This window comes from Patiria miniata, unplaced genomic scaffold (assembly GCF_015706575.1).
Source record: "Patiria miniata isolate m_02_andy unplaced genomic scaffold, ASM1570657v1 HiC_scaffold_9, whole genome shotgun sequence".
Lineage (NCBI taxonomy): Eukaryota > Metazoa > Echinodermata > Asteroidea > Valvatida > Asterinidae > Patiria > Patiria miniata.
The window spans coordinates 8,272,442-8,286,819 of NW_024037076.1; the positions used below are offsets into that span (position 1 = coordinate 8,272,442).

The 14,378-nt window shown below is 41.7% G+C and overlaps 1 protein-coding gene across 1 annotated transcript in view; it reads left to right on the top strand.

Moving 5' to 3' along the window:
• Positions 1-14,378, top strand: part of LOC119720397 (deleted in malignant brain tumors 1 protein-like) — a 49,278-nt gene that overhangs the window by 10,467 nt on the left and 24,433 nt on the right. Inside the window, 11 exon segments of the mRNA XM_038190061.1 lie at positions 1,545-1,666; positions 2,634-3,117; positions 3,564-3,884; positions 4,871-5,005; positions 6,219-6,325; positions 6,828-7,302; positions 7,687-7,741; positions 7,743-7,996; positions 10,146-10,244; positions 11,511-11,632; positions 12,450-12,912. Of these exon segments, the coding sequence (XP_038045989.1) occupies positions 1,545-1,666; positions 2,634-3,117; positions 3,564-3,884; positions 4,871-5,005; positions 6,219-6,325; positions 6,828-7,302; positions 7,687-7,741; positions 7,743-7,996; positions 10,146-10,244; positions 11,511-11,632; positions 12,450-12,912 (2,637 nt within the window).

Below are 14,378 nucleotides of genomic sequence, written 5' to 3' on the forward strand. Positions count from 1 at the left end.
ACAAGAATCAATAAATTAGAGTCAATCTTAAATTGTTATATTTTGTCTGTAAGTTCATTGGCCTTGAGCGATCACGTGTCAAGTTTACAAAAACTACATTTGCGGCACCAAAATATCGCTTTAGCACATCTTTGCGCCATAAGCGCCACAGCGGCACATGTCGCACAGCGAAGGGAGTGGTCACGCCCCTCGAGGTTGCAAAGGAGTATTTCATGACAAAGGTTGCATTGCGACGATTTTATTTCATTCCTTGCACTTGTACCTGCAGTGTTATTTGCACATCTCATGTTTCCCATTTATTTTTGCACGATATAGGGTGTAACAAGTTATTGACTGTTGGGACGGTGGGAACTGCCTTCTTGATTGTTGTGTGTACAAACACCATGTCCCATATCACAGCAGTCCGAGTGTGCTATGACTTTGTCAGTTGAAGGTTTTGAAATTTGTGGGCAAGTTCCCTGATTATTCTCTCGAACAGTCTTGACTGCAGCATTATGCTATATGTAACAGTGTAGAAAATCTGCCATGCATCTGTTTAGCTCAGCGAATGCAGTATATCCGAACTGGTGCAGGGGTTGGGTTAATGCGTAGGCCTACAGCGGCTTGGCTTGCAACCTGTTTGTCCCTCGAGATGGGGGAGATGTTGAAGGGGTGAAACATCACGTGTTGTTTTAAATTACACTTTGTTTCGACGCTCCGTTGGTCCTCCTACTGTTATAATACTTGCGATAAATGATTTCGTTCACCTGGGGATATTCACTAAATACACCAACACTCTTGATATACTAGCAAATGTCGTGTGTCTCGTACGTTTCATCACTCCAAACGACTTGGTAAACAACCTATGCGTGTTTTCCTTCCCTCGTAAGTACGAGGTCGCCAATCCTCCATGCCGTATTAGTCACATGGAATGCCAAGAAACTTTCCATTTGGTCTTGGCAGTCTATCAGAAACTTTGCGGAACCATTCTTCATTTCTTCACAAGAACTTCATCGAACAACGCAGGCTTACTGTGACGAGGGGTAAATAATTATGGCATTGAATAGCAACTTTGTGGTGGTGTTGGTGTTTTCGGTGTTGTACCGTAAGTATTTTTCGTTATCTTCTTGTGAATATTTTAGGAAGTCATTGATTATGTGACTGCGGTGAGACATCGTTAAACTGAACTTGTATATTTATTTCGTGATGTTTTTTTTTTTCGAAAAGAAAAAAAAAGACCATTTTTTCTCCTTCATCAAATAAAAAATCACATACTACTGAAGCGAAATTGAATACAAACACTAAAAATAATTTACACCATGAAACTGAATTTTTGCTCTACATTGCTCTTGCTATGACGACATTGGCTTGATCATATCAGTTTCGACAAAAATGATGGATTTGAAAGCCCATTGAACTTACTCATCATGCGAATGCCCAGGTATCAATGTCATAGGACTCTTTATGACGATTGAATGCTGATGTGAGGGAGCATTCGTTCTTAAAAGGCCTTATTTTTTGGGTGGAAATGTGCTGGGTAAACTTTACATTCCCTCTTTTTTCAGAGCTGTGCTCCGCCCATCCCTTAAGCGAAGGAGGTCCATCATTCAGCGAATCCGAGATAGCCAGACTGTTTACGATTGGTACCAGGGTGGTACGTGGACCAGATTGGACGTGGGGAGATCAGGTACAAAACCAAAGGTTCATCGTTTGCCGATAAGTACAGACAAGTTTTCTTATTAAAATGACCAATTAAACTTTAATGAGGATCTTCGTTCAAATTTATTAATTGCCAATGAAGGAGAATCCCAACTGTCTTTCAAATCTCGAATATTAGACATAATATACATGTATACATATGCATCATGCAATAAATTCAGAATATGAGCTAATCAAATTTTGGCATGAATATGTAAACAATCGATTCAGGATATGCGTTAATCAAACTTTTTCATATGTTTCTTCTGGACAGACTGTTTCGTACCGTAAGGCACTGTTCAGTAGAAACAATCGAAACAGTCTGTCCAGCTGACAAATATGCCAAAGTTTGATTTAAGGTACAGTCCATAATTTGCAGCTATCCAAAAAATAACCGACGAAATTATTGTTGAAAAGTGTACTTGGTTTAAAACTCCCTGTGAAACAATTCTTTATGGCAAGTGTGTCATTTTGAAGAAATGAATGAAAGAAGGCATTTCCAACGATGCGTCTAAAGATGCATCGTTGGAAATTTCAATTGTGCGTTAGTAGTTCGTTATCTTATTCGGCGAAAAAAAGAAGTGCGCGCAAGCGTTGACACGCGCTGAATTCAGGCCCAATTCAAAACATGACTCAGCAACTTTTTATTTGAATTCAAGATCCTGGAATATTGTTTTTGTCGGAATATACAGCTGAAGCTGAGCTGAGACTTGATCAGGTTAGTTTTTCAGCACCCTTCTTTGGATTTGGAGCACTTTTGTTGCTTTAAACGAAAAAAATACACACATTACATAGACGCTACAACTCATATCCTGAATTTATTGCATATTATTATAGCTCTGCAGAGATGCATCGAGCACTGTGGATTGTAAATAGATGACGATTTCATTGCATAGGCCCCCCTATATATATATATATTTATATATATATATATATATATTTTTTTTTTAAATCAGGACGGGTCTCCACCCGGTGAAGGGCGGATCATTGCTGAACTAAATGACAATGGCTGGGTCCGGGTGGAGTGGGATACAGGTAATAGAGAAGCTTACCGAATGGGGAAAAATGGAAAGTACGATCTAAAACTTGTAGATGTTGTTGACCCTGCATCTCTGGATGGATCGGTTCGGTTGGCGAATGGCGATGACGAACTCAGCGGTCAGGTGGAAATCAATTACGACGGGACCTGGGGAACAGTCTGTGACGTCAACTGGGACATCCAGGATGCCATGGTCGTCTGTCGTCAGCTTGGCAACTTCTTAGAAGCAGTGGAGATCAAGACGGGATCGTTCTACAGAGAGAGCGAGCGACCGATCGTGATGAACCGTGTGGCGTGTCGAGGGACGGAGAGTCGGTTGGCTGACTGCCCGTTTGTCTGTACCAGCTCTCATCCCTGTAATACCTCACAAGTGGCCGGGGTGGTTTGTCGACCAAAACTCAGTAAGAAAAACTGTCATCTCTCCTTACTTTCAATGTAATCGTATTGCCAAGCTTATCCAGGTGACAAGTTGTCTTAATATAACACCAGAATTTCACTTGTCATTACAATAATTATTTTCGGCAGTAGTTCGTCATGTTGACGGAATATAATATAGACCTACTTTTTATATCAACACAGATATAAAACCGTCTTTCAATTAAGTATCGCACAATATTTGATGGTTTTGCATAATTCTTCTTCCAAATCTAAACTCATCACTAATATCCCTCAATTTCTCAGTTTGAACATAATTTTTCACATGACTTGCCATCATAAAAATGCTTTCTTACTCAACCCTTACGTTTAACGTCATTCGAATAAACTGTACTGCTACTATGCTAAACACTGTAGTCGTTTACACTTTTAAGGTTAAAAGTTTTTAATAAATCATTATTTTGTTTACCAGATACGGTTCGGTTGGTAAGCGATGGTTCGAATCCCGCCAGCGGACGCGTAGAGATCTACCGTGATGCGACCTGGGGGACAGTTTGCGACAACGACTGGGACACGGGTGACGTCCAGGTCGTCTGTCGTCAGCTGGGATTCTCAGGGGCTGTGGAAGCCAAGTCCGGGGCTCATTTCGGCCAGGGGGAGGGGCCAATCCACATGGAGGGAGTTTCCTGTGATGGGTCTGAGAGTCAACTGGCTGACTGCCCGTCTCATTGCTGGCAGAAACCGGCATGTAGCCACGCCCAAGATGCTGGCGCCATCTGTCGTCAGGATGAATAAGCCATGAAAGTTTACTCAAGAAAGTTGCGGTTATTATGGTTTAGTTTTTAGTTTGACGCTATATCATAATCTGTAGCAGCATGTATTCTCAGAGGTAGTGCATGTATAAACCGAACTACAAACACTTCATGACAGAATAAGGTGTTGAAAAGATACATGCATTTAGCTTGTTGAATATATTCGAGGACAGTTATGGCAAGTTGAGTTTGTGTTGAGAAGAACCGGTTTAGACTCAACGTTGCGGACATTATACTCTGTCCCTTTGTTATGCCAAGTTACGCTATATATACATATACTCTATAAACGCTTTCTTGAAATCAGCTTGAAAACATAGTTAAATACTCAACATGTTTCAATACTAAATATGTTTAGAGCATTGATGAATAGTGTTTAGCAATTGAACATCGATGTTTAGGAATTGGACGTGTACTGTTTGCTAAACATATATTAACAGCGAGACAGCAAGATTCTGTTTTATTGCTAAACACAATATTCGGAGTGTACTCTGTTTTCATGAACAAAAGAAAGTTATTATTAAAATTTAAAAGATGTCTTGCATTCTCCCTTTTTTTTAAAGAAAAATAAGAAAGGTTTTCGTTCCCCGAATATTGTACCCGAAAACCTGCCCCGTCCCTATTCGGGTGCCGGTAGCTGGTAAAATTGGCTGTCTGAAGAAAATAAATGACTGACCGCATTTCGAACTTAAGAACATGTGTGTTTCGGGTAAAACAAAGCACATATTTTTCCCGTGATTGCTATGCAAGTTTCCTTGTGCAGGTATTTAAAAAGCATACATGTAGAATAAACAATGTCAATTCGCGTGTCGAAAATAAATTTTCTCGTACATACGCTGGGCATTCCAATTCTTGTATATGAGTTATGTGCGTTCATGTATCCTTGAACTTGGCTAGATTTCATGAATGTTATTTTTGTAACATTCAAAGATTGCTTGGAATCTCTAAATTGGCATTATTATTTATTAAGGTACGAGTCCTGACAGCGCTGCTTACGATTGCACTATTAATAGTTGTCATGGAATGCTTAGATCTTCGATCGGTCTCTGGGTCTGCCAGAATCCTTCCAAACGGCTCACTTTCACGACAGTCCGACGGACGAAGAGTGAGAGGGAGAACCCAGCTACAAAATGGGTTTCATCAGTTGCAACATTGCCGTGTGGATATTGTCTGCAGGGCTGTACCGTAAGTTTGACAAACTATTTCGAAATGAGTTTTTCCATTAACTGCGATTGAATTTATTTTACAGCTTCTGGAAATATCAGACGAATTTTTTGACTATCTTAGATTCTCTCTAAAAAGTTTAGATCAAAGCCGAAGTATAGGCCTAGCCATGTTGTAAAGAGTATTGTAATATTTAAGAATATTTTTTTTATCATTACCAACAAATACCAGAATGTAGGTGTGTTTCGTAATAGAGATTGACATTATAATGCTATTTTATTATAAAGAAAGAGTGAATGAATATTTTAGTAGACCCAGAAGAGTATTACCAAAATGCAATTTTTTCTAAAACATAACAATCTACAGGCTTCTACGTGTATCCGTTTCGACTTTTTGACAGGTTTTCTTTTTTTGCAGCCTAACTTGTTATTAACATACACTCATATGAATAGTTTCTTTTTTCATACTGATATCACTTACAACTCTATGCAGAGTATGCATTATTTAACCTTTACAATAAGGGCCGTATACGTGCACTGCGGCAGAAAGTGCAAGATTTTTTTAACCATTTTTAAGTAGGTCATAATTAGGAAAAACAAATTGGCTGGACCTACGAAATTTGCCAGAAAGTGTAACAATTTGTCATAACAAAATCACTAATTAAAAAAAGATATCAACAGCAGCTAAGCCAATTATTATTTCGAATCCGTTGTAGTGTGAAGTTTTGACTCCTATGAATTGACTACATCGTGCGTTCCTCAGCGAATAGAACAGTACAGTGAAAACTCACTGATGCATGTGAGCCAGAGATGTCATTAGGTTAAAAGGGACCAGACTTCATAGGAGTCCGAATTTTATATGACACCGGCATTTTTAAAACGAGTGGTGAACAGCTGCGTCACCAGCTCCGGGCATAAGGGGGGGGGGGGGCACAGTACAAACTAGGGGGCACACCACAAAAAACCTGTTGTAGATCATTTTGACGCTTAAGGTTTTTGCCGGTGGGGGGGGGGGGGGGGCAGTTGTACGTCGGGGGAGCTAGACAAAATTTTTGGGGGGCTAAAGCCCCCCCCCTAGAACCTCCACTGCATTTGGCGACGGGCCTCGTGGTGAAAAGCCTAAATGCATTGATCAATCAATTCTTATTTTTGTAGAACTGTGCGCTTGTCATCCCATCGGTGATGAACCTGATGATTTATCTGAAGTGCTGAAGATGGGAACGAGGGTGGTACGCGGACCAGACTGGAAATGGGGAGAGCAAGTACGTGGATTTTTTTCCAGCCATCAAAACAGTAATTTAAACCTTTGTTGGCAACAGCATTTAGCCCCCAAAACCCAGTATTTATGTGAGAAGGTGGTATCTTCATTTACATTTTGTTAGTTTCTCTTGATTATTTAGTATTTGAAACAGTTGCCTCTTTTAAAGTGTATTCCGTATGTTTTTGCATAGTTAGGTTTTATTTAAAATATGTAATGCAGCGGCCCCTCATTTGCCATGCCAACCATCGGTCAGCAAAAATTATTACATGTCTTTAGGTTGATGGAAAAGACACAAGTTCACTTGAGGACGTTTTTTCACATGACCTAACTACTTCATTGCATTTGAATAAATAAATGTTATAGCTATAACTTTGGGTAACACCACTATGACAGATTAAAGACATAAAAACTGGCTACGTCGAAGTTGCCGCTCTCATAGTACCCAATGTACGCTGCAACAATCGTGCTTATTACTGCTCAAATCACAACTCTCTTGGTTACAGGACGGTAATCCACCCAGTAAGGGTAGTGTCGATTCTGAACTAAGTGCAGGCGGCTGGATCATCGTACAATGGGACGCGGGGGTTAGAGCTCATTACCGAATGGGAGCAGAAGGGAAGTACGACCTGAAACTTGTTAACCCTGCATCTCTGGATGGATCGGTTCGGTTGGTTGACGGGGATGACGAACTCAGCGGTCGAGTGGAAATCAGTCACGACGGGACCTGGGGAACAGTCTGTGACGTCAACTGGGACATCCAGGATGCCATGGTCGTCTGTCGTCAGCTCGGCAACTTCTTAGAAGCAGTGGAGATCAAGACGGGATCGTTCTACGGAGAGAGCGAGCGACCAATCTTGATGAACCGTGTGGCGTGTCGAGGGACGGAGAGTCGGTTGGCTGACTGCCCGTTTGTCTGTACCAGCTCTCGTCCCTGTAATACCTCACAAGTGGCCGGGGTGGTTTGCCGACCAAAACTCAGTAAGAAAGAGTCTCACCACTCCTTACGTCTTGCTTGCTTTTAAAACACAATAAAGCTTGTCCAGGGAACAAGTTGTCTTAATTATAACACCCGAATTTCAAATGTCATAACAATAATTATTTTCGACCGTAGTTCGTCATTCTTACGAGATATAGTAGGACTATTTGCCTGCTCTTTATATCAAAATAGATATCAAACCGTTTAAATTAAGTATCGCAGAAATTTCAACAGTTTTGTATAGTTCCTCTTCCAAATCTAAATTCATCACTAATATTCCCCAATTTCTCATTCCAATAATCTGTACTGCTGCTTTGCAAAATACTGTATTCGTTACATTTTTAAGGTTTAAAGTTTTTAAGAAAACCTTTTGTTTTGTTAACCAGATACGGTTCGGTTGGTTGGCGATGGTTCGAATCCCGCCAGCGGACGAGTAGAGATCGACCTGGGGGACAGTCTGCGACAATGACTGGGACACGAATGACGTCCAGGTCGTCTGTCGTCAGCTGGGATTCTCCGGGGCTGTAGAAGCCAAGTCTGGGGCTCATTTCGGCCAGGGGGAGGGGACAATCCACATGGAGGGAGTGTTCTGTGATGGGTCTGAGAGTCAACTGGCTGACTGCCCGTCTCATTGCTGGGAGAAACCGGCATGTAGCCACGCCCAAGATGCTGGCGCCATCTGTCGTCGGGATGAATAAACGGTGAAAGTTGCTCAAGAAACGTGCGGTTATTATGGTTTAGTTTGACGCTATCGTACTCTGTAGCTGCATTTATACTCAGAGGCAGGGTATAGCCCGAACTCTTCATGACATAATTGGGTGTTGAAAGATGTATGTATTTCGCTTATCGAGTGCTTTTGAGGACAGTTATTATGGCAAGTTACGCTATGTACTCTACTTCCATAAACAAAATAAATTTATTATTAAAAGTTAAAGGTAGCCTCCTTTCCCCAGCTGTTACCTCCTAGTAAATAGCTCATGAAATTTCCTCTTTTTTAAGCTCTGGCATGAGCTTTTACATGCCACTAGCTGGTCGGTTTGTCAGTCTGTCTCTCTGTCTCGTAAATTGACCAAAAGTATGGTGTTCCATGTGTGCCATCGGCGTCGCTTTTTTCGGCGTCGCATTTTTCAGCTCTGACAGGGATTATTTTGACCGATTTTAAGCGAGACTTTCATGCAAGACATCTTGTAACACGGCCAGAGCTTATTGCGCACTCGCACTTGCGTTGTATGTACAGCATCTTCCTCTAACAAGGTGGACGCCATTTTGTGTGGTGGTTGGACGGTATCCTTGCAGAAGGAGGAAATGTCCCCAAAAGTGGCGGGATGCGATTTTTAAGTTCTTGCAGAAGCTTCTACGTGTCACTTGGTGGTCGGTCGGTCGGTCGGTCGGTCGGATGGTATGTCTGTCTGTTTGTCTGTCTTTCTCAAAATTGACCAAAAGCATGGTGTTCTATATGTGTTATCGGCGTCTCATTTTTCGCCAATGCTCATTGTACACTCGCACTCGTTAATAAGAAAAACAAAATATATGTACATTCCCAGAAGGTTGTACCGAAAACCTGTCCCCTCCCTATTCGATAGGGTGCTGGTAGCTGGTAAAATTGGCTGCCTAAGAAAATAATGACTAGGCCTATTTCCCATGATTGGTAAGGCAAGTACTCTATTGAGTAGTTATTTTAAAAAGCCTAAAGAATCAAACAATGTCAAATGCATATGTCGGAAATAAAACAAATTCGCTTACATTGAGCATTGCAATTCTTGTATTTATGTGTGTTCATTTGTCCTAAAACGTTGCTATACAGAGTGGATAAAAAAACGAAACCGAGCAGGCGAAGTTCTACGGGGGGGGGGGGGGGGGGGCTAGGCCCAAAATTTTGTCTAGCCCCACCCCAAAAAAATTAATTCCGTAAAAAAAATTGCATTAGCAAAAAGAAGGATGATGTACATATGAACGGTCTCCCAATAAAGAAATAGTCGTGACAAGGGTGCATTTGTATTAATATGGCATGAGCCCCCCTCCCCCCCCCACCTATTGATTTTCGGAGGCCTAAGTGTCTGGAGAAAATAACCGGTCTACATTTCAGCACGCCTCCCTGACAAAAATTCTGGATCCATTCTGCTAGCCCACCAAAATATTGGTTCTAGAACCGCGCCTGTCGGGGGGGGGGGGTGTCTGCAGGTTGGGGCTCAAATCCCCGAAATGTTACATTTCTATTCCCCCACATGCTTTGCCACTGAGACGATTAATTTCACGATTTGTTTAGTACAAGTACGACCTTAACAATCCGATTATGTGTTTTTCTCTGCCAAGCAGTTGAAGGATTTTGAAATTTGTGGGCAAGTTCCCTGATTGTTCTTCTCGAGCAGTTTGGACTTCAGCATTGTGCTATGGAGCTATGGTGCTATGGAAAACTGCCAACCCTTTGCTTTATGTCTGCAGTAAATCGGTGCATGGATTCGGTGAAAGCGTACATGTTTGTCAATCCAGACGAAAGATCCAAGTTAGTAAAATTGCTATGCGATGCGATGCGAGGGTGCAGCCTAACCTACACCAACTCGGGACTTGGTCGCCTCGCTCCACTCATCCCTATCCAGCATTAGGGTCCTCAGCTCCCCGTGTCACTGAGACCAACATCCCACCGCAGCCTGTCGATGTACGTGGTTCGTCTCCGCCTCCTCCTGGCAGTTCCATGAGTCGGCTCCCACAGGATGGTGTTGTGGGCTGCTAGCTCCGGGTGGCGGATGCAATGGCCTGCATGCCATAGCCATCCTCCCATATTTTGTCTGAGATGTGTAGAAGACCGCCATAAAGGTCGATGTTCCTGATGTGGTATCTCCAGAAGTCATTCAGAGCCATGCGCAGCATCCTGGTGTAGACGCCATCAAGCGACTTCTCCTGCTTTACAGTGAGGATCCACGATTTAGCACCGGTTACGGTTACGGTTAGTAAAATTAAATAAACTCCCCCCCCCGAACTTCCTACATTCCGTTGGTCCTTGCTATACCCTCTTCCATAGTTATACTTATATATACTTGCTATGAAAATGTTTCTATGTTTGTGTAAAACTGTAGAAAGGAGCCTAGTATGGCACCATGGAGACATTTTGTGTATCAACGCTAGACAAGCAGAAGTCTTATTTTACCCAATAATGATGACAAGACTGAGTAGTAAACAAACTGTCAACCCGCTGATCCTCCATGCCCTATAGGTCACATGGAATGCCAAGAAACTTTCGATTCGATCGTTGCTATGCTGCAGTCTGTCACAAACTTTGCCAAAAGACGCTTCATTTCTTCTCAAGAACTTCATCTGACAACGCGGGCCTACTGTAAGGAGGGAAAAATGATGGCAGTGAATTACAACTTTGTGGTCGTGTTCGTGTTTTCGTGTGTTCTGTACCGTAAGCAGTTTTCGTTATCTTCTTTTGAGAATGTTTGAAGACAAATCAATGTGTGAACACCGGTGGCACATCTTACGCCACAAAATATTCTATATATATATTTTTTCTTGAGTACTCCTTTTTTTCTCTCCTAAGTTAATCAAAAAGCACATACCACAGAAACTGAATTCTGGTTCAACCCTTCTCTTGCTACTATTCTCGACGACATCGACTGGACTTTCATTCATTTTCAACAAAGGCGATTAAGTTTAAAGACATTTGAATGTCAATGTACTCATCACGCAGAACGCCCAAGTATTGAAATTCACTGACTTGGTGGCGGCTGTTTGCTGATGTGAGGGAGTGTTCATTTAAAAATTTACTGCACTCTATAAAGTCCCAGGTCAGATTTAACTCGGAATCAAGGTTCTATTGGGGCTGACACTATTCCAGATCAAAATGACACTCTTCCGGGCCAAAATGACACCTTTCCGGTTCAAAATGACACTTTCCGGGTCAGAATGACAATTTATCGGGTCAAAAGTAAAAGAAGTGCAACTTTATTAACCCGGAAAAGTGTCATTTTGACTCTAAAAAGTGTCATTTTGACCCGGGAAAGTGTCATTTTGACTCTAATAAGTTTCATTTGACCCGGAAAACTGTCATTTTGATCCGGCATAGTGAAATGCCCAACAGATCCCCGCCTTTTGGGTCAACTCTGGTCCGGGACTTTTTAGGGTGTGGATATGCTGGTTTTAAAATTGAACAATTTCCGTCACGGGAGAACCTGTATTTCTTTCAAAAACTTCCAACCGTTTTTTTTCTCAGAACTGTGCTCAGCCCATCCCATAAGCGAAGAAGGTCTACCAATCAACGGACCAGAGATAACCCAGGTGTTGAAACTTGGAACCAGGGTGGTACGCGGACCCGATTGGATCTTTGGAAATCAGGTACAAATCAAAAGGTTCATCATCTGCCCATAAATTCGGTGAAAATTTAATTCAGTCCACAAAAGTCAAATGTGGGCCTTATTTACGAGTCGGCCATATTAAATTGAAAGTTAGGTAAAATCTAAAAAAAATACCTTGCGAAGAGAAATGAAAGCAACTTAATTTATGATAAATTCCAGTCTGCTTCAATGAATAATTTAAAATTTGTTATTAAACATTAAATGACGTTTATAGCCATATTAAAACAAAATGACAGTAAAATAAGGCTGCATTGTGCATGCATAATAGTCTGGCGCCATCCCATTCAATTCAACAGTTAACAATTAGCGAAATACATTCAGGGAATTCGACAAAAATGGCCAACTCATGAATAAGGCCCGTGGTACCTGGGGGGGGGGGGCATTCCCATAGGGTTGTGCACACAAACTTTCCAACTTTAATTATCCCTAACCCCAATTTTCCTTATTCTCCCCCACAAATGTTGGTATATTTACGTTTTGGACCATGAGCAATCGATCTAGCCTATTTGCGACATTACAATTTTGCCTCTAAAACTGGGAGTTGTGACATCTTTATGTCCGTCGTCTCCCTATGGGTATAACTTATGACGAAAATGTCTCCTTATATAAGGATGCATTAATAGTTATTACTCTAATGATGGCATGGACGGTTATCTACTGCTTTGAACATTGACATTTGTGTTGGTTTATTAATGGTTGTTTGGCTTGGTAGTTTTGTAGAACTACACATGTAATACTTTATGCTAAGGTTCACCGTCTACTCACATCACAACTCTCTCACAACTCTCTTTTTACAGGACGGTAATCCGCCTGGTGAGGGCAGTATCGACGGCCCATACAGTATTCCGGGCTGGTTCTGGGTACAATGGGACGCGGGGACCAAAGGTGTTTACCGCATGGGAGCAGGAGGAAAATACGATCTGAAACTTGTTGAGGATGCAACCATTCGTTTGGTGGACGGGGATGACGAACTCAGCGGTCAGGTGGAAATCAATCACGACGGGACCTGGGGGACAGTCTGTGACGTCAACTGGGACATCCAGGATGCCATGGTCGTCTGTCGCCAGCTCGGCAACTTCTTAGAAGCAGTGGAGATCAAGACGGGATCGTTCTACGGAGAGAGCGAGCGACCGATCGTGATGAACCGTGTGGCGTGTCGAGGGACGGAGAGTCGGTTGGCTGACTGCCCGTTCGTCTGTACCAGCTCTCGTCCCTGTAATACCTCACAAGTGGCCGGGGTGGTTTGCCGACCAAAACTCAGTAAGAAAACTGTCATCTTTTCTTACGTTTAATGTAATCGTATTGCATGCTCTTAAAACACAATAAAGCTTGTCCAGGTAACAAGTTGTCTTAATATAAGAATTTCACTTGTCATTACAATAATTATTTTCGGCAGTAGTTCGTCATGTTGACGAAATATAATACAGGGGTATCGTGAGTCGCTGGCAATCAAAAACTGCCCGAGATTACCGTCTTGATTAACAAGCGTGGTATCTTCAGGTTGCTTCTATCTCTGTTTGCCAGTACTTCAAGTTCATCCACAGACTTGTAACAATCAGTCTGCCACACACGAGACACCCAATATACACCACATTTACACCCGATACACCACATATACACCCGATACACCACATTTACACCCCAATTTGGAAAACTAACAACCATATTTCGGCATACGGAAAACATCATCTTTATTTGTTATAACGACAAAAAACGTTATGCTAACATACACATAAAACACTTTGCAAATGGACATACAAATTATCCGCAGACGGATAAACTATACCCATTTTACACCAAACAACACAAAACAAAACAAAACCCCACAAGCTTAACCCCAAAACAATGGGTTCAAAAAATAAATTGGCCTCCCAAAAACATAAATCAATCTCAACATCGAATGGTACAAACGAAATAAGCAACCGACATTTGGGAAAGAAAAAGTACCATCGCCACATAAGTATGCACTCGTATTAACAAAATAAAGAAACAAAACAACGCAACACACTCGTATTTGTTTCATTTTATATTACTGAAACACGAACAACTAAAAACTAAGACAACCTTTTCCTGCCAAAACAAAAACGAAAAAAGGGTAACAGGAAAAGGAAAAACGAAACCTGTTACTAGTTTAATCCCAAGGAAACCCGAGTGCGGCAGAGTTCGTCAGAAAGTGTCTCGTGGCTGTTTCCCGTGAAAAAAAAACTTGTCCACGCGGCGTGACGGGAACTCATGCGCGCCCGTGGATTATGACGGGCTTGCACATGTTTACTGTACTGTTGCTGTAATTGCTCTCTTACTTAGTTAGGCCCCCTACTTTGTCTTATTATAGTCACTTTTGCGCTCTTTCTTTTTGTCTGAAGAATTGTTTGGAATTGACACCTTTGTTTAGTTTAGAGGGATTAATTAATGACTTTCTTTAAGAGAGGAAGACATGAGATCAGCTGTATTTTTTTTTCAGGTACGTAGGCCCTATTTGTTTATACTTTCATTTTTACAGTAGAATTTCAAACAGCGCAGCTGCAACGTTATAATGACATTTAGTGAGCAGTTTGCTGAAGGGAGGTGGAGGGTGGCGATGATGCCGGGATGAGGGTGTGTGACGCACCCCCTCCCCCACCCGTAGAAGAACCAAGTTCTGTACCTTTTTTGTAACCTTTGTATTGTTGTGCCAAATGTATGCAAAGTTTGTATTTATTATTATTTCTTTCTTCTCTTTTGTTTAT